Source organism: Plecotus auritus (assembly GCF_963455305.1).
Source record: "Plecotus auritus genome assembly, chromosome: 7".
In the NCBI taxonomy this organism is placed as follows: domain Eukaryota; kingdom Metazoa; phylum Chordata; class Mammalia; order Chiroptera; family Vespertilionidae; genus Plecotus; species Plecotus auritus.
Window position 1 is genome coordinate 9,512,529 of NC_137774.1, and position 23,828 is coordinate 9,536,356.

General features: G+C 58.4%; 2 protein-coding genes across 4 annotated transcripts; both read right to left on the reverse strand.

Moving 5' to 3' along the window:
• Positions 1-1,312: 1,312 nt before the first annotated feature.
• TCAP (titin-cap) lies at positions 1,313-2,929 on the reverse strand. Its single transcript, XM_080677238.1, has 2 exons — positions 2,279-2,929; positions 1,313-2,143 (listed from the first exon to the last, which is right to left on the reverse strand). Exons 1-2 carry the CDS (start codon positions 2,386-2,388, stop codon positions 1,750-1,752), a joined length of 504 nt encoding a protein of 167 aa, XP_080533364.1. The 5' UTR covers positions 2,389-2,929; the 3' UTR covers positions 1,313-1,749.
• A 1,265-nt stretch (positions 2,930-4,194) lies between these two features.
• On the reverse strand, positions 4,195-23,714 carry STARD3 (StAR related lipid transfer domain containing 3). Of its 3 annotated transcripts, none has more exons than XM_080679557.1 (15): positions 23,577-23,714; positions 13,796-14,068; positions 10,618-10,695; positions 10,168-10,245; positions 9,992-10,045; positions 9,271-9,388; positions 8,973-9,071; positions 8,688-8,743; positions 8,205-8,297; positions 7,476-7,538; positions 7,222-7,317; positions 6,846-6,925; positions 6,650-6,754; positions 5,511-5,604; positions 4,195-5,093 (listed from the first exon to the last, which is right to left on the reverse strand). In XM_080679557.1, the coding sequence occupies exons 2-15, from the start codon at positions 14,015-14,017 to the stop codon at positions 4,989-4,991; spliced, it is 1,341 nt and encodes a 446-aa protein (XP_080535683.1). In that variant the 5' UTR covers positions 14,018-14,068; positions 23,577-23,714; the 3' UTR covers positions 4,195-4,988. The 3 variants fall into 3 exon arrangements, with proteins under 3 accessions (XP_080535683.1, XP_080535685.1, XP_080535684.1); XM_080679559.1 differs by having other exon boundaries at positions 13,796-13,927; positions 23,577-23,672; XM_080679558.1 differs by lacking the exon at positions 23,577-23,714 and adding an exon at positions 14,340-14,442.
• Between the last annotated feature and the right edge of the window lie 114 nt (positions 23,715-23,828).

The following is a 23,828-nucleotide window of genomic DNA, read 5'->3' on the forward strand; positions in this document are numbered from 1 at the left end:
CTTTGCCCGGCCCGCCATCCCTTCTCTTCTGCCAGTGTTCGCATCAGCCCCTTTCCCAGGCCCCCTCTCAGCGCTCTCCATCCAGGGCCCAGCCCCCCGCCAGGCTCCCCTTCCCTTCCCCGGGACGCCCTGTCCAACATCCACCCCCTTTCCGTAGTAAGGGCACCCCAACTCCCTCCTGCAGGCCTCTCTTTCGTACTTGCCGACCCCTCCTCCGCCCCCGGCGCCTTCCGCCCACCCCCACTGTGGACAGGACAGTCCGTCCCGTCGCCCCGGGCCCAGAGCGGGCTCGCCCCGCCTGTCCGATGCCGGCAGCGATAGGAACGGCGAGCCGACTAATGCACTTAGCAGCGGAACACCCGGACCTCCCTGACGGCCTGCGGGCTCGGAGCCACTTATCTGGGGCCGCCGAGGGCGGAAGGCTCGGGACGTTCCGGTCCCGTCGGGGCGCGGGCCCCAGGTGAGGGCGGGAGGGTGCCAGGGGCGCGGCCTCAGCCTCTGGGCCCAGGGATCTGGGATCCCGCTGGTCTTGGGTTGCTGACCCCCTCCCTTCCCAGCCCACTGCAGCGCCCTCTGGGGGAGGGGGCCAGGCCAGGCCCGCAGGCCCTGCGTGGAGCTCCAGAAGCCAGGCTGCCAAGATGCCAAGGTCTCCTCTTAACCTCCCAACAGGAAGTGGATGCTGCAGCGCGGCTCCAGGGTTTTCCTGGAGTGGGACCCCTGTGCGTCAGCCCGGTGCCCCCTGCCCTGGGCAGGCTACCATCCCCTGGCCTGCTTCTTGCGCCAGGCAGCCAGGTTGGAACATGAGTCGCCACAACAGCTGCAGGGGGCCCAGACAGCAACCTGCCCCCACCCCACCCCCAGCAACCTACCTTGGGCTCCCACAGAGGGAGCGGGCAGCGCCTGACCCCAGCCAAGGATTGCTTGTCTGGATTCAGAGCTGAGGCAGGTCAGCCTCGGGGTCACTGACCACGTCCACACACCGAGACACAGCCAAGGACAGTCCTAGTGCCAGCTCCCTCCATATTCTCCAGGAGATCAAACAAACCCTGCATGCCAGCTGGCCTCCTGGGCACTGCCCTGTGCCAGGGGACGGGACACGGAGGCCAGACTGCACAGCAGAGTCAGCGTACCAAAGGGGGACTGGACAGACAGCCCCCTGTTTACAGCTCTACCCGCCCCCCAAACATGGGTGTACCCACTAGCTCTGCCATATTTAGCTCAGATGCAGGGCCTGTTCCCAGCAGTGAGCATGGGGAGGGGGTGACACCAATGGGTGGCCCCCGCAACCACAAGGAAAGACATGAAACTGGAACACGATTGAGCATTTATTGCAGCGCTAACAGAGGGTGCTGGGGGCTCCACCCTGCCTCTGCCCTCGTCACATCCCCCTCCCTCTGGTCTTCTCCAAGCCTTTCCCAGAGCGTTTCCCATCTCCTTACACTCTCCCTTGTCCTTCTCTGAAGCTGGGTCACCCCTCTCAGGCACCTCTTTCCCTCATCAGCATCTGTTGTCCCTTCTCCTGGGCTGGGGCTATTCACCTGTTGGCCCTAGCTCTCCACACTTGGTGCCCACTGTCTCTGCTCCCCTCCCTTTATGGAACTCAGGGGAACCAGGCATCCTGGCCTCTGACTCCCTCCTCTCCTAGCCCCCAACTTTGGGCAAACTACAAAGCATCCAAGGCCAGCAGCTCCCCTCCATGGTCCTAGCCAGGAAGGGCCCAGCCCAGTGAAGCGGGAGACACAGTCCCTCTCAGCCTCTCTGTGCGTCCTGGGACATGGAGCGGGACAGAGAGCGACGAAGGGTGCCTGGCTTGCTGACAGGCACCACGGGGGGCAACTGCTTGGTGATCTCCGCCATGTCCTGCCGCTCCGTACACTGGCCACTCAGGGCTGTCTCCAGTGCCAGCAGCTCCCGCAGCTGGACGGGGGTCTCCTCGCGCTCCTCCTTGGCGGCGCCCAACTTGGTGGGGGTGAAGATGGGCAGCGGCAGCACTCGCTGGTAAGGCAGCAGGTACTCCTGCAGCCCTTGGCCAAGGATGCCCATGCGCATCACCAGCCAGGGCGACTGCTGCACCAGCGCCTGGCACTGGCCCTGCCGGTGGTAGGTCTCATGCCGCTGGGCATCCTCCTCATGCAGGGAGCACCTGGGGGGAGGGGGAGGGGCACTGAGCTGCAGGAGGGGTGACCCCACCCTGAGAAACTTTGTGCTCGGGCTTCCTAAGGCTCAGGAGGGGTGCTGCTGGGGAGGAGAGGAGGGACCCCAGCTGGCCAGCACTCACCCTTCCTCAGGCCGCGTGGACAGTGTCAGATCCTTCCATTCAGCCCAGAAGGCCTCTCGGCGCTCACGGTCCTGCTCCGACACCTGGCAGCTCAGCTCAGAGGTGGCCATGATCAGCCTCACTCTCTGCTCCTTCCAGGCCCTTTAAATAGCCCCTCTTCCCCTCCTCCAGGGCTATTTTCAGCCACTCTGGTGTCAGATGCCATAAGAGCCAAGACTCTGATTGGGGACATTGGGCCCAGGATGGGGGGTGGGGTGCCTGGACTTCTGGCTGGCCCCAGGTCAGAGGTCAGCTTCCGAAGAGATCAAGATACTCCAGTGGGGGCAGGGGTCTTCTGTGCAACACCCCCAGGTGTCTGACACTCCTTGGACACTGTCTGAGACCAGGCACATGCCCAGCCTCGTGCCACCTTGGCACCTGCTCTCGGCCCCACCCCTCCCCCTCAGCCAGGGAGGACAGCAGCTTGTCTGTAAACAGAGCAGGAGAGTGCAGGCACTGAGGCCCCTCTGGGCTCTGTACCAGGCGGTCAGGTCCCCGGCCCATTGCTCTCCCCTGCCTGGGTTCGAGGGCACATCCCCGACTATGCCCTCCCCAGGAAGGGACAGTGCAACCACATCCTCGGGTGTCAGCATTAGAGGCCAGTTCTGGACTGCCAGCACCACACCGGTGGCAGGGATCCGGGCGGCTCACTCCCCACCTGGAGCCTGGGCAGGAACCTTCTCCTCCCCCACGGCCAGTGGTCAGAGAAAGGGTCTCCCAAATCCAGCCAGTCAGGGTGCAGCAATGTGTGGGAGTGGCCCCCAGCTCTATTCCCAATACCCCAATTGGGGTAAAACAGCGTGAGGGGGCAATCCAGGGGCTCCGATGAGTGGCAGCCAGCAGACCTGGCTCTAGCTCCAAATCAGCCATTAACAGATGTGACAATGGGGCAGTCCCTGCCCCTTTCTGGGCTTCATTTCCCCCCACTTTCTGGTCACAACAGCCTGACCAGAGCTCTGGGGCCTGCCAGCTCCAATATGTCACCTGGGCAGGGCCTGGGCCTGGTCACAGGGAGCAGGATGGCAGGATGGCTGCTGGGCTGTAAGCTGGCACACAAGGTGGTGGGCGGGGGAGGGGGGGAGTAGGAATGTGGACAAAGCACCAGAAGAGGCAGTGACAGGAGCCGAGATGAGGGCCTGTGGGGACAGCTGGCACCCACCTGGGGCAGGACTGCATACTCCTGATGACTGAGGCACTATACCTGAGCTTGGCATCTTTAATCTTGTAATAGCCCTATGACAATGTTTACAAAGTAGGAAATGGAGGCTCTGATGCAGATCTGGCCAGGGTCACACACAGCCAGGACCGAGATGGGAGCCTGCAGGCAGGGAGGGAGGGAGGAGGGCGGGCAGCACCCTGGCCCTCGCCTGGGATCTGGCTCTTGTGTGGCCAGGCACAGGGGGTACATACGAATGGAGCAGGAGGGACCCCCAGTGGAGGATCTGACAGAGGTGCCTCAGTGACCAGGAAGCCCAGTCCCCTCCTCCAGGCCCCTGCTTGTCATGGGACCCCAGAAACAGCCAGGGCCTGCTATGGGCCTGCTTGGCCTCTCCTACCTCCTCTCAAATCCTGGACTGAAGACCTTAACCTGACCTTCCTCACAGGAAGCCTGGCAGGGGTGGATGGGGCATTTTTCTCTGCCCTGTCATCTGCCCAGTTGAGCCATTCAGGAAAGTGTGTGTGTGTATGCTGGGGGGGAGGGGGGGAAGAGTCCAGAAACGGAATCCACTGGCTCCAGGGGGTGAGAGAATGTGCCACGTATCTGGCCACAGTGGTGGCTCGCTCCTTCACCATCTGCATGCTACCCTCCCTTCCCTCAAGTGGCCAGCTGGAGGGCCTGCTTTTTTTTTTACTTTGGAGTTCATGGTTTTATTTTTTGTTGTAAATATATATTTTTATTGATTTCAGAGAGGAAGGGACAAGGAGAGATTGAAACATCCATGATGAGAATCACTGATTGGATGCCTCAAGCACACCCCACACTGGGGATTGAGCTCACAACCCGGGCATGTGCCTCGCAACCCGGGCACGTGCCCTGATGGGAATCGAACCGTGACCTCCTGGTTCATAGGTTGACACTCAACCGGCCTGGTGAGTTCATATTTTTAATTGGCTCAAAATACAAAGGTCCCCAAGGAGTCCCTGGGCGGAGGGAGAGACCCTGGGAGAGGCAGGGGTTCACTGACAGCACCCACCATCCCCACCTGCCACCCGCTCCCCCACAAGTACATGTGGAAAAAGGTCCCAGACCCTTTAAACAATCCCCAAACTGTGATGAGAGCAGGCAGATGAAGGGGCTCCTGCACCTAAACCCGGTGACAAGGCCGCTCTGGCTCCATCCTGCCCAGGGCCCTGGCCCTCATCCACCAAGTCCGAGGCTCCCACTCCAGACCCTGCCCCGGGCTGGGCAGGGGCGCCATGTAAACATCAGCAGGACAGACTCCACTTGCCCCGGTGGCAGAGCCCGGAGTCTAGATGCTGACCCCACACCCTGCTCATGGCTGTGGCTCAGGCACAGCCAAGGTGGCAGCTTGGGGTCAGGGGGATGCCATGGGAGGGCACTGCTTCGTCCTCCTGAGGCCAGGTCCTGTGGGCAGCCCTGCCGGCCCCCTCTCTGGCTCTGGAGGCTGTAGCGACCGAACCCTGGCCCGCAGGGTGGCAAGGGGCACAGTTACGCCCGGGCCCCCAGCTCTCCGATGCGCTGCCGCAGGTGGAAGGCAAATTCAAACATGGTGGCTGCGAGGCTCTGGTGGATGAGGTACCGGGGCAGGCGGCCCTGGGGAGGGAAGGGAAGGGAAGGTGGGGATTAGCTCTCAGCAGGGCTCCTCCCTCAACTAAGGCACCAGCAGGGAGTGCTCTGGGCAAGAATGCAGGTGCAGCTCTGGAATGCCACCGAGGCCACCCTCGCCCCCTCACCCTTGGCAGGAAGAACATCCTGTGCCCAGGTCTTGGCACCAGCCAGCCAAACAGGCCTGGGAGGGGCTAGGCTGGCAGCCAGCCACTCTCCTCAGGACCTCAGGAGCCAGAGGTAAGAAATGAGAGGCACAGGCCCTCGGGCTACTGAGGGCAGCAAGATTTGGGGCTCTGTGCCCCAAATCTAAGAGTAAGAACGGAGGTGGAGAGGAGGGGAGCCCCGAGATCACACAGCAGAGCCTCCACTGCACGGAGCCTGCCTGCAGCCCCAGCCTCTCACCTTGAGATCTGTGTTAAGGATCCAGATGAAGGTGCAGACGCGGGGGTTGCTAGCCGACTTGAGCACGACGAAGCCCCCAGGACCATTTTCGCCCCTAAGGAGAGAGGCACCACTGGGGCCTCTGGAGCCAGGCGAGGCCCCTGACTCCCCCCCTCCATTCCTGGCCCACCTTGGACATGGGCGGAAGAGGGAAGGGATCCGCTGGTCCAGCAACTGCTACCCTGAGGGAGCCCAGAACCCACGGCTGCCCATCCACACCCCATTGTGATGCTCATACACTCCCACTGCAGCTGCCAGGTCCGCACACCCGGGCGCCCCCCACCTGCCCAGCCCTCACCACTGTCCAGTCAGTCTAGGTCAGCTCCAGCTGTGAGGGGTGGCCGACGGGCACTTCTCACCCCTGCCCAATTCAGGGAGCAGAGCGGTGCTGGTGGCTTCCAGGAGGGGGCGCCCTCTCTGGAGGTGGTGAGGGCCTGGGCTGTATTCACATCCGGTCCCATTTCATCTGCCCACAGCTCCACTGAGCACCCTGAAGCCCACTCCATAGATAAGGAAGTTGGCACCCCAAGAGGAAACTAGCTTGCCTGTCACCCAGCAAGTCCGGGTCGTGCTGAGACCAGAACCCCCGTCTGATACCCAAACAAGAGTGCTCTCTGCGAGCCTCAGGAAGGAAGGGGAAGGGGGGTATCTGGGCGGAGGCCGCCTGTGGCTCTGGAGTCTAGGATTAGACAGACGGAGAACCGCGGGGTGCCTGGAACAGGCGGCAGGCACTGCGTCACCCCTCTTCCTCTGGCAGACTTCGAGCGAGCGCTCAGGAGAAGGGCAAGGTATCGGGACAGGGAGAGGATGGGCAAAGGAGACCCGAACCTCCTGCTTGGGGCGCCCGGGGCGGGCCCCAACCCAGTCTATCCCTGGAGCTGCCCAGAGTGGGTGGCGTGGGTCCAGACATTACTCCCCCAGCCTCCACACACGGAGCAGCGGGTCAGCGGGATTAGGCGGGAAGGACAAAGCCCAGTGGGACAGGGGACAGAAAGGCGACCTCAGCAGGAGAGTCCCAGCTGTACACACTGTCCCCGCCCTGTCCTCACCGCCGCCTGCGAGGGGCTGGCTGGGAGGACCCTGGGCCAGGCAAGGCTCACCTGACGTATTTGTGGGTTGGGGGCTTGGTGCAGTGGGTGGTGGCGATGCCCGAAGACAGGTATTTGTCTCTGCGCCGCTCTATGCGTCGGACATTCACAAAGTCCCTGGGAGAGGGAGGGTTAGGTCAGGGGGTGCCAAGCCCAAGATGCAGGGGCAGGAGGCCTGCCTGAGAGGAGGGGTGTGGTGGCTACTCACCTAGGGGAGACCACACCGCCCGCGGCCCCCGCAGACACATCGTAGGAAACGAGGGTGTTGTCTTCCACTCGATGCAGGATCTGCGGGTGTTAGGGGAACATGCGGTGCGGCCCATCCCAGGAGACCCTAGCCCCGCCTGCTCCGTGCTCAGGTCCCTTTACCAACAGCCATTCCCATTCCTGGGGCCTGGGCCAGGCGCCGTCTACTTTCCCAACCCTGTCCAGGAGACACTGTTGCCATCACCCCCACTTCACAGATGGGGAACCTGAGGCACAGAGCAGTTCCATGGCATGGCCCAGGGCGCCTGGGGTAGCTGGCCATGCTAGGGCACTGCCCTGACCTGCCATGACCTTGGCCTCGGCCCTGGCCCGCTCACCTGGCAGGCGGTCACCGTCTTGTTCCACAGCACCATCCTCTCGGGCTGCAGGATCACCTCCTGGTACACCAGCTCCGCAGGGCAGGGCAGGAAGGTCTAGGCAGGGCAGGCAGAGGGCTGGGTGGTGCCAGCTGTGCTCGGGCACCCCAGCCCTTCCCTCTTGGTGGCGAGAAATCTGCCAGCGGGCCCCTCCGCCCCTACCTGGAGTCCCAGAGGCTCCAGGACACGCCAGAACACCCAATTCCCTCCCTCACCTTCAGGATGAACGTCTTGCCATGAAAGGGAACCTCGATGGTGTACACAGTGTCCCCGTATTCCTGTGGGAGGGACAGAAGGGAGGCCGGGAGGTGGGTGGCCGGGAGGGCAGGGGTGATGGGCTGGTGGCTCAGGAATGGGAGACAGGTATTTGAGGTTTTTAACAGCTCAGAGCAGAAAACTCCAGGAGTCTGGGGATACTCGAGCAGCCAGCAGCTGTTATAAAAACAGTGGTTCTAACAAATGTCCGGCAACAAGGAGGGAAAAGCTGCTGATATCAAGTTAAAAGACAGGAGCACAGCTGTGGCCGTGACCACGAAGGACCGTCTCCAGGCGCATAAGGGCTGCCAGAGGCACTGGCCAGAGACAGGGACGGGCATGCTTCCCTGATTCCCAAGCTCTCCGCCATCTTCTTAGGTAATATTGTTTGATCATTAAATAAAATACCGGACACAGCCTGGCTTCCCCCTCAAAGCTAAGCCCAGAGAGCAGAGCAGCAGGGAGATGAGGATGGGGGTGGGGAGGTTAGTGAGGGGGCAGTGGGGGGCAGCGGCCATGGACACATCCAGCCTGACCTCCTGCCAAGAGGCCACCCCCAGCCCAGCCCCCTCTCCTGGGGCAGGGAAGGGCTCCACCGTGTAACCCCTGGCTTATTTCTCAGGCCTCAGAAAAGGGAGGGAAAACTCCCCACACACGTGGGCAGGGCAGGCGGGAGAGAGGCTTCTCACATTATTCTTCTCGAACTTCCAGTTCTCCTCCTGGGCCAAGATCTGGTCCACCACAGCCATGGCCTCCTTCCCCTGGTGGATGTACTCCCACTCCTGGTCAGGGAGGGGAGGCGAGGGGGGGGGGGTTAGCCGGGGGCCTGTACCCCACTTTGCTTGTGGCTGGTTCTTTCCCTAGACACACACACACCTCTCACGGAAGCCTGACCCAGCCGGACATGGGGTGTGCGCCGGTCTCCCAGGCCCTGAGGGGTTTTGGGGCCAGGGGCTGTGGCTACGGCTGCTCCCCACGTGTGCCCGGGCATGAGGCGGACCAGTGGGCCTGACAGCAATGGGGCTGACACTCAAATGGGCGCTGACTGGCATTCAAGCTGCTGAGGTCTACCAGCTCTGCTGGGAAGCCCCTGCCCACCCTGGCTGAGCCCAGACTGGCCCTTCTCTGTGGTGCCATCCAAAGGGAGGGAGGGAGGGTGGGCAGCCAAACACCTGGGCAGAGAAGCTTTTCTTCCCGACAGCTTCTTCATCTGATTCATTGTCAGACCCTGCAGAGAACGAGCACAGGCGACAATGGAAGAGGTGGGGAGAGAGAGCAGGGAGGTGGCGGGGTTCAGGTACAAATGCAGGATGTGGGGGGGTGGATGGAACTGTGTGGGGGAGGGTTGCTGGCTTGCCCCAGGGAGACCATAGAAGGAATAGAAAGAGCAGCCCCAGCCTACCCCCCTCCTCACAAAGCCCCTCCCTGAAGGCAGTTCCCCACCCACCAGCCCTCACCTGCAAAGGATTCTGGGGGTGAATAGAACTGGCCCTCGGAAAGAGCTCCGGAGAAGAGTAGGGGTCCTCGGGCGACAGCGGCCTGGGCAGCAAGGTACCCTGGGAGAGCAGACACAGCAGCCACTGTCCCACACCAGCAACAGGCCAGCAGCCTGGTCCCCCTGCCCCGGGCTCACACGCTTAGGCCCCTGGGAGTTACTCAGGTTGGCAAGACAGCTCAGAACTGGCTCTGAGGCCTGAAATTCTCCTCTCTGGGGGCTGGCATGACCCCACTGCCTCCCTTACCCCTGCCACTCACATCGCTCCTCCTCAGCCTCCTGGGGGAGGACTTTGAAGTCAAGGAACCAGGTCTCCAACCAGGCAAGGACAAAGGACACGATGGGGAGCAGGTAGCCGAATGCCCCTTTGCTGAGCAGCTGTGGGGAGAGGGGGCTGAGCTCCATGGCAGGGGGTCACCACATCCCAGAGCAGGGCCCCTTCCTGGCATACCCCCCACCCCTGGTACCAGCTGCTTGGGGACCCTCTGTGGCACATGCTCTGAGATGAATGAGGAATGAATTCTACGGCAGGATGGACTGAGATTAGGCTGGAGGAAGAACTTTCTGTTCTTGGGGCTGTAGGGGGCGAGGGGGAAAGCCGGTGAAGATGATTCCTTGGGGCCTGGCCAGTGTGGCTCAGTGATTGAGCGTCGACCCATGAACCAAGATGGTTCGATTCCTGGTCAGGGCACAGGTCCAGGCCGTGGGCTTGATCCCCAGTAGGGGGCGTGCAGGAGGTAGCTGATTGATGTTTCTCACTCATCAATTTTTCTCTCTCTTTGTTCCTCTCCCTTCCTCTCTCTCTAAAATCAATAAAATATATATATATTTTAAAATGGACGATTTCTTGGAGTATCAAAGGAGAGGTTACCCCCTCACCCCAACTCAGATACCCAAAGTCAGAGATATGGCCCCTTCTTAAGAGAAGCCCATCCCTCAGGCCAGACGCCCACCAGACCAGCCAGACCCTGAGCCACTGACCTCAGAGAGGATGACCTTGACAATGAGGAAGGCACTGGACACCAGCGTGGTGACCTGTCCAGGGGAAGGGAGGAAGGAGAGAGGGAAAACAGAGGCTGGGGAGTGAGCCCTCCTCCACCTGGTCCCCTGCACCAGCCCCGCCAGGGCCCAGAGCTGCTGGGAAAGTGGCGTCTTACCGCAATCACCCACCAGTGCCGGAGCCGCAGCACCGCGTAGCCCAGGAGCAGTCCGGAGAAGCGGAAGAAGGCCAGGACCTGGGGGTGGGGAAGCCATCACAGGCAAGCCAATGCCCCTACCCCTGCTGAAGGCTCCCCTCCCCTCCAGCCCGGCACCCCAGGCTCCCTCCACATGGGTGTGCACACCTTGGGAAAGAACAGCTGAGCCAGTGCTTCTTTGGGGACAACTTGGATGTGACCTTCTTGGACCCGAGTCTTGGCGACCCCCACCCCCCAACTGGGGGCTCTCTGAAGGTGGGGACTCACTTAGGAGCCCTTTTAAAGACTGAGGACTCCCTGAGGGTGGAGCCAAGACTCCCTGCTCAGGTCAGAATGTGCCGCAGTAAGAAGAGTCTAGCCAGAGTCCTGTCCCTGCCCCATCTCTGCTCCCCGGAGTCTCAGGTCACTCACAAAGATGTCAAAGAAGGAAGTTTTAAATTTGTAGTGGATGATCTCCTGCTCCAGGTTCTTCCGAATACCTGTGTTGGTCTGGAAGAGGAAGATACGAACAGCTCTACAGGCAGAACCCAGTCCGGGGCTGCCCCTCCCCTCCCGGGATGGGAGGAGAGAGGAAGGGTGGAACCTGGAAGAGAGGCTGTAGATGCTAAGCCACCACCCCTGGGGGTCCCCGAAGCACCAAGGGAGCTCAGCCAGAGGCCTGGGACCCCAGCACTAGTACCCTCCCTCCCTCTAAGGATCCAGGCAGCCCAGGCAAGCAGGGGTCAAGCACTGGTGATCGTGGGCACACCACCCGGCAGGGGTACCTGTGGAGGCCTGGGGCCGTGCGAGGGAGGCACTGGGCCCTATGCTGCAGGTGGGCTGGCCGGTTAGAGCCTGCCGCACATAATTTCATCTCCCTCCCACCACTTCGGTGCTCCATCTTCCCAGCCAACCATCCATCTGGGGTGAGAGGGGCGGGGCGTGGGCAGTGGTGTCAGACGGAGCCCCAGGTGGCAAATCAATTGATTAGGTTTGTGCTTAATGGGCAAAATCCATCACGCTGCTGGAGAGGATGGCGTGGAGTGAGCAGACTTGTCCTCACCCCTGTCCCTGCCGTAGCCACCCACACACTTTCAATGGGACCCTGAGACCTTGGCTAGGGAGAGAGGGGGCCTGGACAGATGTCGGAGCCAGGCTGCAGCCACCACCACTGAGACCAGGACCGGGGTTTCTAGTCTCTGGCAGGTGATCGGAGTTTGGGGGCGGGAGGCTGGTTAAAGATACAGATGTTCAGACCACGGAGTCTGAATCTTAGGGTAAACGGAACATCTGGAATCTTTATAAAGTGTCCTGGTGATTCTGGTGCTGAGACAGGGAGCCAGCAGTTTAAACAGGCCCTCCGCCCCTCACTGATGTTAGAAACGCCCCCAACTCTGCATACCGCCACCACATGCCTCTACCTCAAGACTACCCTGATCTCTGTGGAGTTCAACACCCCCATGCCTGGCATGACACCCCACCCCACCCCACCCAGGCCCTGCCCTCCTCTTTCTCCTCATCTGTTCCCTCTTGGGCTCCACAGCCCCTCTCACCCCTAACAGTTGCTACCCCTCAAGCTCTGTCCTCCACCTTTTCTCTCTCTCTTTTTAAGATATATTTTTATTGACTTCAGAGAGGGAGGGAGAGGGAGAGAGAGATAGAAACATCAATGATGAGAGAGAATCATTGATCGGTTGCCTCCTGCATGCCCCACATTGGGGACTGAGCCCGCAACCCAGGCCTGTGTCCGATTGGGAATCGAACCGTGACTTCCCGGTTCATAGGTCGACACTCAGCCACTGAGCCACACCGGCTGGGCATCCACTTTTTCTCTTTACAGAGAACTCTCCCCCTGCCTGGGCACCTGCCTGCACCAACTGCAGCATCCGGACTCAGGAGAGCCAAGTCCCAGTCTCTGGCAGCAAGACCTTATGACCCTGCTGGGTCCTTGTAGCCACTGGGCCACACAGCCTGTTAGAAAACTAAAAAGATACATGTGCCAGAATAGGAAAACAAAACTACAAAATTGAAAATTAATAAAACTTGAAGTGTCTCCCAAGTGAGGCATTTTGTTAACTCTACTAATGGCTAAACCCAGCACCCTAAACATTTCATCACATGTGAACACAATTGGGAGGTTAGGGTTTCTCACTTTGCAAGAACTCCCACATACGCCCAATGACCGTGGCGCTATTACAGCCAATACAGCCAGTAATCTCAGAAGTACAATCATCAAGACATGTCCAACTCCTTCCTGGCAAGCACTTACACCCTGAGGAAGGATGTGGGGGAAACACGGTGCTTGCTCTGATGTTGGATGGACCTTCAAAAGGAAGAACGCTAAGACCTTAGAAGCTCTTTGAACGGCCCTGAACCTTGTTGGGCCTCGGCTTCTCATCAGGAAGATGGTCCCCAAGATCCGTGTGGCTGTGGCTCTATCGAGATGAAGGTGCCAGCTCATCGCTGTGGGCAAAGGACAGTCACCATGCCCTAGCTGGTTTGGCTCAGTGGATAGAGCGTCGGCCTGCGGATTCAAGGGGCCCAGGTTCGATTCCGGTCAAGGGCACATGCCCGGGGTGTGGGCTCGATCCCCAGTGGGGGACTTGCAGGGGGCAGCTGATCCATGATTCTCTCTCATCATGGATGTTTCTATCTCTTTCTCCCTCTTCCTTCCTCTCTGAAATCAATAAAAATATATATTAAAAAAAAAAAAAAAAGGACAGTCACCTCTGAGCCCTGGTTGCCCTCCAGCTCCACGTGCCCAGAATCAAACTTACCCTCTTCACCCTTCAACCAGCCCCTTCTCCAAATTCCTCGCTTTTATCAACAAAGTCCTCCTTTCCTGTCACCCGAGCTTGAGACCCGCAGGAAGGGCATCTGCCGTCCAGAACCCTCACTTTACGGAGGACACGAGGGGAGGCTCAGAGAGGCTGCGTCCCTCGCCGAGGTCACAGTTAGCACAGAGGAGGAGCTGGGACAAGCCCGAGTCCGGGAGGCCCTGCTCCCGCCGCTCCTGCCTCTGCGGTCGGTCATGCTCTGCCCTGTGAGTGCCTAGAGATCAGGCCCCACCAGTTGGCCGAGGGGGCGGGGTGGACCCTACACTGAGAGGCACCTTTGTCTCCAGGCTGCTGGTGGCATCTCACCAAACCCTGAGAGGCCGAACTGGAGGGTCCTGGAGGGTCCAAAATGGGGAGGGAGAGCGGGGAGTCACTGAGAACTGGGAGCTTACACTGGTTTGCCCCCCACGGTACCCTGTGCTTTTAGCACAGTGCCTAGAACACAGTAATGGCTCAAGAAATGTTTGCTGAATGAATGAATGAAGCCAGAAAGCAACGTAGGGCAGAAAGAAGACACGTTTCAATGCTGGGGTCTCTCCTTCTTTGTAGAAATCGGGAGGTTCAACTCCATCCTCCACGCTTGCTGAGGGACCTGAGACAATGACTCCACCCCTCGCTCTCTGAATTCCAATTTCCTTGCTGGAAGGTGAGAACAGCTGTTCTTCCCATTCTTCACTTTACCCGGACATCAACCCTCCCGCATGGCAGGTGGAGTAACCGAGGCCCAGGTGCCCCCAAGCACAACTTGTGCCTCCAGCCTCCAGCCCACTCACGTTCAGCTCGATGATCCAGAGCAGGGAGATGAAGAGCAGGTCGAAGGTGACAAAGAGACAGAAGGTGCGGCGGACATCAGAGATGGCCTGGCGCTTCTCGGGAGGTGGCAGGAAGAAGTGCGAGGAGAGGCTCTGCTTGTGGGACAGAGATGAGCTGAGGGAGGCCACGGCTGGCAGGCTGCGCTCCAAGTCACAGGACAAATCCCTGGACAGTTTGTTCATCCTGGTGGGCCCCCACCTCAAGGCAGGGAGGGTGGGGCCTCAGCGGCACAGCTACGGGAGGAGGCAGGGTGGCTGGGTCAAGCCAAGCATCTTAGGGTCCTGGAGGTCCCGTTAACCTCCTTCATCCTTCACACACAGCCCCCAGGCGCCCACTCACTCCCCAAAACCTCTGACTCACACACACACCCTCCCAACCCCAGGCCAGGGCCCTCTCTGCCCAAATCCCTCCCAGCAGCGGGGCTTCCAGGCGGAGAGGTGTGATCATCCCTCTCACTGTCTCTTCCTCTCCCACCCCCTGCAAAGCCCAGCGGCCCAGGTTCACCGTCGGGAGGGCTCTGGGGTCCTCCCTGGTGTCTGGGGACGCAGCCAGCTCCTGCCCAGCCCAGTCCCGAGGTTCAGCCTCTGGTGTCAACAGCCGCCCCTCTGGCCGGCCCTCCCCCCACCCCCAGGAGAAGAGGGCCCAAGCTCTGTTCTTTGTTTTCCAAGCACAAAGCCACATTCCCTCCCAGGAGCCAGGCCTACCCTCCCACCCCCTAATCTGTGGCAACTGGGAGGGACTTCCTGGAGCAGAGTCTCCCAGGGCTCTGGGGTGTGGAGGGAGGACATCTCCGTCCCTTCTGCTCCGCCCCACCATCCCCACCTGAGGCCCAACCACCATGTCTCTCAACTGGACACTACCACTTGCTCCTAATGGGCGTCTGCAGGCTGCCTCTCTCCCCTGGCAACAACCCCTTCTCCACACAGCAGCCAGAGAAAGCCTTCAAGACATCAAGCCGATCCTGCCATTCCCAGCCTGCAACCCTCCAACCACGGGGCTCCCACTGGTCCGAGGGGAACAGCGCCCCCCTCATGGGCCCTCGCAGTCCAGGCCCCGAGGGGGAGCTTCTGCCATGCTCCTCTCAGAAGTCCTCCCGTCTCACTGCTCCACCCTGGCCTTCTTCAGGTCCCTTCACCCGGGCCTACTCGGGCCTCGGGCCTCGCTCTCTCCCGCTGCTGTGTGGGCTGTCCTTCCCAGCCCTTCCAAATGAAAAGTCGAAAGCCCTCTCCTCGGAGTCTCCCACCCTCCTGCCCCGGTCAGTGTCAAGTATGCACCTGCTCAGTGGACTCATCGCTATCTGAAACGTCTTCTTTATTGTTCTGCAAACCCATGGGTGCAGGGCCTTGCCCTGACGTGATCACTGCCGTCTCCTAGAGCCCCGCACAAGGCCTGGCACCTAGGAGGTGCTTAGTGACTGGGTGTTGCATAAGTGGGTGGCCCAGAGGGGCTCCTGGCCCTCAGCAACGTGCTACGCAGCAGAGAAGACCAGGGCAAACCCTAAAGAGAAGAGCCAGCCCCTACCCAAGAGCTCCACTGCCTGCAGAGCACTGGCCGTGGCCGTGCCTCATGCCCACACAGGGCAGGACGGCTCTTCCTAGTCTGCAGGGGAGACAGCCCAGCTCAGAGAGGTGAACGGACGTAGCCATCCCTTCACTGCCTGTGCACCTACGCGACTGACATTCTTTTTTTTTTTTTTTTAAATATATTTTATTGATATTTTACAGAGAGGAAGGGAGAGGGATAGAGAGCTAGAAACATCGATGAGAGAGAAACATCGATCAGCTGCCTCCTGCACACTCCCCACTGGGGATATGCCTGCAACCAAGGTACATGCCCCTGACCGGAATCAAACCCGGGACCCTTCAGTCCGCAGGCCGACGCTCTATCCACTGAGCCAAACCGGTTTCGGCGCGACTGACATTCTTATGAACTCCAGAGACAAAGGGGACTCCGGGGCACTCCCTCCCTGGGGCATGACCATTGCAGCCCCCAGGCCTAAGATCTCTGCTCCACCAATGTGCTGCAAGGAACCTCAGAGGCCCCTCTCCTGGGTGGGGGAAGAAAAGGTTCCGTCTAGAGCCAGAGAGGAGCTGACTCAGCGTAGTGGAGCCTGAGCTTGTAGGACTTGATCAGTCTCCCTGAGTCTTCTCACTGGCCAGCACCAGGGGACAGATTTGGGGGCCAGTGGAAGGGGAGCCCTGGATATCTGTCTCTGACCCGGGAAGGCAAGAGCTCAGCAGTCTTCCTCCCGATTTGCTGTTTCCTCTAAACATGTGCTGGATCTACTACCTGCCACAATCCCCTCAATCTACGAGGTCCAAAACAAGCCCCCAGTTTGTGGCTGGCAGGAGGTTCTGAGCAAGCCAGCTCATCCATCCCTGCCTCTGCGCAAGCCCCAATGACGGCTCCCAGCAGAGGCACCAGCCCAAGGCCACCCCCCAATACCACACTCTTGGGGTCCCCATAACAAGCTCTTCTGGAGGGTACTGAAGGAAAGCTGAGTGCAGCTCTGGATGGAGACAGAGAGGAGGGATGTGACAGGCCGCTGGCAATGGGACCCACAACATCTATCAGCAGGACCTGGTGCCAGACGGGACGCGCAGCGCATCCCTCACGGTGGCAGGGCCGCAGCTCCAGGGCGGTGACATTTCCTTGTCTCTAATAGCCCTCCCGTCTCCTGTCAGACCTGTCTCCATCTCTCCCCTTTGCTGTCTATCTTTGCTTTGTAAGTGTCTGTGTACCCCCTCTCCTTGCCCATATGCTGTCGCCCCCTCTGGGTCTTCCTCCCCATCTCTCTCCCGCCTATGAGTCTTCTCTCCACCCCTTCTCTCCTTTTCTCCTGTGCTTCTCTCCTCGTCTTCTCTATCTGCCTGCACCTTGTCTCCCTCTCCCTCTGCCCTGTCTCACTTCAGGGCACTATGGCTTCCCTACTCCCAGGCTGCTCCTGTGTCTGTCTGTCTTTCCCCCTGGCTTTCTCCCTCCTGCCCTCCCTGGGGACAGGACTTGGGTGGCAGCAGCTTGGGTGTGCGAAGCGCTCAGAGTGGCAATAGCACTGACACACACATCCAGAAATCCCTGATGAAGCGAGAGACGCAGATAAGGGCTGAGAGCAGAGGTGTTGGGGAGCCTAGAGCTGCAGACACAAGGGTGTGAGGAAGCCAAACACGAGGGGTCTGAAGCAAGGGTGGGGGTGGCTGCCCAGAGTCGGAGGGAGAGTTTCTATTATCTCCCTCCCCCACGAAAGCAGCTCAGAGTCCAAATAAGTGAGCTTGTAATAGAACGAGCAGCAGTCAGGACAAGGCCCGAGTCCCAGGCTTATTAGGGGCAGCCCCTAATCCCAAGTAACTCTGGGCAAGTCCTTCTCACCAAGGAAAAGGGTCCGTGGTTTTTTTTTTAAAAAAACCTCCCTTTTTTAAGCAAGAGAAACAAAAATAAGTAAGTAAATCCCTATTTGGAACCTTCCTACATAAAACATAAAAAGAGGACTGTTATGGGTCCTGCCCCAGAAGGCGGCCAGAGACCCTCACCGGTCAGACTTTCTTCAAACTCTGGGGTCACCCCTGAGGCACCTCCGTGGCACGCTCACTCAGAAGACGTCAACAGGCCTTTGAGCTCCCTCAGACCACCTGTCGGCCTGAGAGGTGAAAACCACCTTGGCCTGGACCTGCCCTTCACAGTCCCCGAAGCTCTTGTTCTCTGGCCCCCTGGCCCGGGACGGTGGGAGGTGGCAGAACAGCTAGGCTTGGCCTCCATGCCACCAGGCCCACCTCCTGATGGGGGGAGGCAGGCATGAGTGCTGTGAGGCCCCGGGAGCAGCACCTCCCTCCCAACCCCACCGCCTGCTGTCACCGGCCCCTCCCAACCGCCTGCCGAGGTGCCAGGAGCGGAACAGCACGCGTGGCGTGAAGGAGTCCGCCTGAGTTGGCTGCAGGCTTGATATTCATCCTGTGTTTGCAGAAGCTGAGCTGCTAAGGATTAGGAAGAGGCGGGAAGGAGGGAGGGAGGAAATTGGGGGTTTTATCATCCTAGGTTGGAAGGGAAAGAGGAGTGGAGAGGAAGAGGCAAATCAGGTCTCTAGGCAAGGTGGAAAGCTAAGCCCTCACCCCACCTCACCCCAACCCCCCGCCCCCGGCCCCCAGGAACCGCTAGCACTGCCAGTACAGCAGGAGCCTTGGGTGGGGTCCAGGACTCCCAGCAGATAACAGCAGGCAGCTGACACCCCGGAAAGAGACCTGGACTCTGAAATCCGGGTTCAAATCTCAGTCCGCCCTTAACTAGCTGTGTGATCTGGGCCAAATATCACTGCTCTGAGATTTGGTTTCTTCAGATGCATTAAATAAAGGCAACAATAAAATACAGCAAGTCCTCACTTATCCTCGAAAGGTTCTGTGACTTTAAGGAAAACTGCGCATAACGAGACTAATTGTACCACAGGCTAGTTGATATAAACAAGAGTTAAGTTCCTACGGCAACATTATGCATTATAATGAAAGGATGTTGAACCATTGAGGACCTGCTGTACTTAATGCCACAGAACTGTACACTTAAAAATGGTTCAAATGGTAAGTATGTATTTTACCACAATAAAAAAGGCAACAATTGCTACCTCCTAGGGCTGACATCTATAAGGCAGGTGCTTTGAGATGGAACAAGCAGCTGGCAAAGCCCTTCAGGTGTGTGTGTGTGTGGGGGGGGGGGGGGCGGTATTACTCTATAGCGAAGTGTAATAAAATCACCCCAAAAGGCCTTTGTTAAAACCTGAGCTCTCCACAGCACTTGTCGCCCCAGACCTATATGCTTAGCGGCCTGTGTTTAGGCCTGCCTTCTCCCACTGGAATGCAAACTTCATGACAGCAGGGTCTCCCAGGGCTCTGCCCACTGCTGAGTGCCCAGGACCAGAAGGGCACCAGGCTCACTGTAGGTACTGAGGAAATGTGTTGAAGGACTATTGACACGCTTCCCTCCAGGAGCGCACGCACACACTCACACCCAGCCAAGTCCAGACCACCTCTCCCGGAGCTCGATTCCACCCTCTGCTGGTGTCCCGCCTGGTCCAGGGCCCAGACACGCCCCCGCTAGCTGGCAAGAACTGGTTTCCTAGATCCCCGCAGGCAGGGTGGCCACTCCCCTCCCCTTCCCTGATCCTGGACTGGTAAGGAGAGGTGAGTTAAATTCCTTGGAGAGCAAAGGTCAAGGAGGAAGGACTGAGCAAGACCCCAGCATGACCCCTTCTCTTGTTTGGGGGAGGGGGGCTAATAGCGCTACCCCAATAATCTCCTGACCACTGACTGCTCCCAGGACACCGTATGGCCGGCTGGTCTTCCTTCTGTGCCTCTGCTCCCCTGTCCTCTCACGCTAGGCTGACCTCCTCCCACGGGAAAAATTCTGACTGATGAGAACAGCTCAAATGTCACCTCCTAGGCAAAGCTGTCCCTCTCCCCCAGGCTTCCCCAACTCCAGATCTTGGGATTCTGGCTCAGCATTCCCCTTACACAGAGCCATCTCTCTGGAGCCTTGAGGCCCAGGCCACACTGTCTGGCCATGGTACGTGTCCAGTAAGTTCACTGCTCTGTGGATCTGCAATGCCCACCCTGTAATAGGAGGAAGGGCATGAGTCAAAAACCCAACGCCACCTTTTATTAGGCTGGCTCTTAACCACATCACCCTCTGAACCTCAGTCTCCTCGTCTAAATAACGGGGACAGGACAATATAGTGCCCACATCACAGACCTCTTAAAAAGGATTAGAAATAACACATGCAAAGTGCCTATGCCTAATTAATAGCAGCTATTATACCATTAGGGGCCGTGGGTACAGGGGAGAGGCGGGCCCTGGGCCAGGCATGTGCAGGCAGGCCCAGCACACGGCACTTCTGCCCAAATGAGGGCTCCATGGGTACCGCTGGGTCGGAGGATGAGCTCCGGTCTCAGGGAGCTGACCTCGGATGGCACAGACTGTCCTGTAAGTCCAGGCTCAGTGGCCCACGCCCTCAGCCTCGGTACAGTTGGCTGACAGCCCCTACTCTGCCCCACCCACCGAGGGTTTGGGAAGTTTCCTGGACAAGTAGGAGTTCAAAGAGAGGACATGGCAGTGGTGACAAATGAGATTGCAAAACCGAGGCCAGAGTCCCGTTTCTCCCTTCCTTCTGGGGAAGTGGACAGGGAAGAGTCAAATCAAAACAGAAACTATATTCATCACTGTCCCCTCCCCGGCCCGGAAGGTTCTGACGGAACAGTTTACTGGAAAACCCTAACAAACGCAGACCCACTCAGCCCTCCTGCCCCCTCCACATGCCAGGCCCTGTTAAATGTCAGGATGCCCCCAGCTCCGTGATTCTATGACCCTGGCCGATTTGGGGGCTGGTGAGTCAGGCCCTACCCCACCCCTTATTGCTGTTGGATAAAACCTGAGGCTAATGAGATCAAGTTCTCAAGGTCAGTCTGGAAAGGACCAGTCATCTTCCGGGAAAGATCAGTCCCCATCAGCCCACTCAGGGGAAGGTCCCCTGCAGGGGTGGGGGTGGGGCCACTCAGACTCCTCCCAGCACCAGCCCTAATGAGACAAAAGCCAGGATCAGTCACTTCCCAGCCAGAAAAAGTTCACAATGGGGATACACAATTGATCAGATGTGATGGCCTCCCTGTCCCTTGTCCCGATAATGTGGCTGCTGTTTTGGGGGCTAGGACTCTGAGAACACAACTATGGACCTGGAGTTAGGAGGTAGTTCTTAAGTCCTTAATGAGTGACCTTAACCTTAGCTGCCAAGTCTCAACTTCGTCATCTATAAAATGGAGCCAACGCCAAAACCGGTTTGGCTCAGTGGATAGAGCGTCGGCCTGCGGACTGAAGGGTCCCGGGTTCGATTCCGGTCAAGGGCATGTACCTTGGTTGCGGGCACATCCCCAGTGGGGGGTGTGCAGGAGGCAGCTGATCGATGTTTCTCATCGATGTTTCTAGCTCTCTATCCCTCTCCCTTCCTCTCTGTAAAATATCAATAAAATAAAATAAAATGGAGCCAACAATCTCTGCCACTCGATAGAACAAGTATGAGCGGTCAAATGACAGGATTTTTGTCTTACCTGCGAAAGTCTAAGTGTGCGAGAGCCCAAATTAATGCAGCGCACACATGCTAGAGCTTACAACGTGCCAGACATGGCTGGTCCCTGGGGACACTCAGCAGCTCCTGGTCTGGTAAGGGAGGCTGACAGATAAATAATAAACAGTGCTACGCTGTGATCAGCAGTTTTAGGGAAGAAGGAACAAAAAAAGGACTGTGGGCTCCTGAAAAAGGAGCATCTGACCCAGGCTCGAGTGCATGAGGTTGGGAAAGCCACAGGGAGGAGCAGCCATCTGACCTCGGCCTTGAAGAATCTATGAATCTGGCCTTGAAGAATCTATGAATCTATTCCTGGAGGCAAGGAGGGTGAGCATTCCAGGCAAGCCAAACAACCTGAGCAAAGGCCCAGGCTCTGGTCTCAAGCACAGACCCTGCCCACAGACTGAGCCTACCCCAGGGGGCTTGCCCCCAAATACCTGGTACCAGGCCTCCGGACCACCCCAGGGCAAGGTGCCTGCAGGCTCCTAACCCAAGGGGCCCTTCCTCATGGCCAATCCAGAAAAAGAATCCCCAATCTCAGCAGGAGGTGCCTCTGCTCTTCTGACCAGCCCAGCATCCTCTCCCCCACAAGAACTCAGTGTAGAGGACCCAGCTCTCCATTCTCTGAGCACAGCAGAGTTCCCACCACCACCACCCTCCCCCGCCCCTCATTAACTGTCAAAACCATCCTTGGCCTTTCTCTGCCTTGGGTTCCCAGAGCTCTGTGCACATTTCTCTAGAACTCATGCTTGCCATGTAACATCCATTTCCAAGTTCATTTACTGAGCAGACAGACATCAAGTCTGGGTCTTTTTCACTCTGAAATCCTCACTCAATAAATCCAGCTCCTGCCCCCAATGCCCTCCACCACAGTATTTAACTTCTTGACAAAAAGCCAAGCTTTCAGGCTCCGGGACAGAGAAAGTAAACCACACCAACTGCCCTCAAGCAGCTTACGAAATTAAAAGTCATAACCACTGCTCTGTATTGTTTTTACATAAACAATAACAGATAACATTTATTGAGCACCTGTAGGCTCACTGTTTTAAGCCCTATACACACATTATTTCACTTCATCCTCCCAATCATTCTGTGAGGTAGGCACATTACTATCTCCATTTTACAGATGAGAAAACTGAGGCACCCACTTCAAGGTCACAAAACAGTATCAGGAGCCAAGAAGCCTGATTCAGGAGTTTGCATTCTCAATCACTATGCTATTATGGACAGGGTGCTGCAGGGACATAGAGGAGGAGTATTTAGCCTTGGGGGCTGTGGGAAGGGTGATCTAGGGGCGGTGCTACCTGAGCAGAGCGTGCTGACGGACAAGTAGAAGGTAGCCTGGCAGATAAGAGAAGAGGCTTTCTATGTAGAGGGGTTGGTGTCTGCAAAAACAAAGAAAACAGCAAGGTGTGGGCAAGTGCAGCCTGCAGTGCCATATTACTGCACCTTAGGGAGCACGTAGGAGACTCAGATCAGAGAGCACTGCAAATTGCGCTAGGAACTCAGCCTTTCCCATAGGTAATGGGAAGCCATCAAAGGGTGTTGAGCCAGGTAGTGACACTAGGAGGCTTGTGTTTTAAAAGAATCACAAGAGTTACAGTTTGGAGAGTGGGTGCAGGCAGCCAGGATTGGAAGTTGCTGGGAAGCCACTGCAATCATCTGGCGAGAAACACACCAACAAAGGTGGTAACAGAAAAGAAGGAAACTCGCTGGGCTAGGTCTCCTCTTAGATGTGGGAATTGAGGGAGAAGAGAAACTAAGATATTGTCCAAGTTTTTCCCGCTAGGAAAGGGTGTGGCAGAGGAAGAATGAGTCTGCAGGGGAAAAGGCCCTTCAAGTTCAAACGCGGTGTGCTCCAGCTGAAGTGGAGCTGCCATTCTGGCAGGTAGCTGGGTGGCCAGGTCTGGGGCTGCAGGGAGGGCTGCCCTTAAGTTGTAGGTCTGGGCGCCTTTCGGTACGTAAGTGGTGTAACGCTGAAGCCCTGGGAGTAGGTGAGACCGTCCAAACTCAGTGACAGAGTGAGGGGCTGGAGCAGAACCGGCACTTCCGCTGTCAGAGCAGCAGGAAGAAAACAAGGAGCTGCTGACGGGGAGGAACCCCCCCCCCCAAATGGGAGGAGGGCATGTGTCAACTATGCAGTTAGGAATGAATGTTCCTGTTGTTATGCACCTGTAAGAACTCAAGAAAGATACTTTAAAGGGCCCTTCTTTTGTCAATGAGAAAGTCACTGCAAAGGAAGTTGAGGCGGGATGTCAGGCAGACGCAGATCTACCGGAACGCGTAGATCTTTTCCTCCTCATTAGGAAACTCTGACCCCTCCCCATATCCAACTCCTGCCCTTAATACCCAGATACCGTTCCCCTCGCCTCTTCCCTCACAGTCTACAGGGGGACTCTGGAGGGCGACCCGGGCCGCCTTCTCCAGGCCCTCTCGAGGGGGCGGGCCGAGGAGGGCCAGAGACCTCCGACCCAGCTCTGGACAGAGGGAGGCCGAGCAGAGGAAGGGGGCGGAACCTGGGACGCGGGGGGGTGTGGGCAGGGTCGGACGGAACCAAGAACGGACGCCGGGCAGGAAGGCGGGATCCTGTAGCAAGACACAACCCGGTGGCACTACCCAGCCCCAGAGACCTCCGCTGGACCCACCTGCTGCATGTCAGCCACCGGCCCGGCTCTTCGGCCCCAGCCGAGTCAGCACCACGGCCCCAGCGGCGCCTCAGAGCGGAAGGGGATCTCGAGACGGCACCACTTCCGCCGCTGAGTCCGCCCCTCAGAGCGAACGGGGGCGTGCGCAGCTGAAGCCCCGCCCCCTAGTCCTCCAGCCCCAGCCCCAGGGGCCGGAAGTGGGGGCTGCTGCCTAAGTTAGACTTGCAGAGGGTCTTCCTAAGCGTGGGGAAT

What these genes read in the sequence shown, in the direction of transcription:
- TCAP (XM_080677238.1), bottom strand. Translation starts at nt 2,388, where the DNA reads ATGGCCACCTCTGAGCTGAGCTGCCAGGTGTCGGAGCAGGACCGTGAG. An exon ending in TCCACGCGGCCTGAGGAAGG is followed by an intron (nt 2,144 to 2,278) that starts GTGAGTGCTGGC and finishes CCCTCCCCCCAG; the next exon opens with GTGCTCCCTGCATGAGGAGG.
- STARD3 (XM_080679557.1), bottom strand. Translation starts at nt 14,017, where the DNA reads ATGAACAAACTGTCCAGGGATTTGTCCTGTGACTTGGAGCGCAGCCTG. An exon ending in CTTCCTTCTTTGACATCTTT is followed by an intron (nt 10,246 to 10,617) that starts GTGAGTGACCTG and finishes CCCCACCCCCAG; the next exon opens with GTCCTGGCCTTCTTCCGCTT. An exon ending in TCCTTAACACAGATCTCAAG is followed by an intron (nt 5,094 to 5,510) that starts GTGAGAGGCTGG and finishes TTCCCTCCCCAG; the next exon opens with GGCCGCCTGCCCCGGTACCT.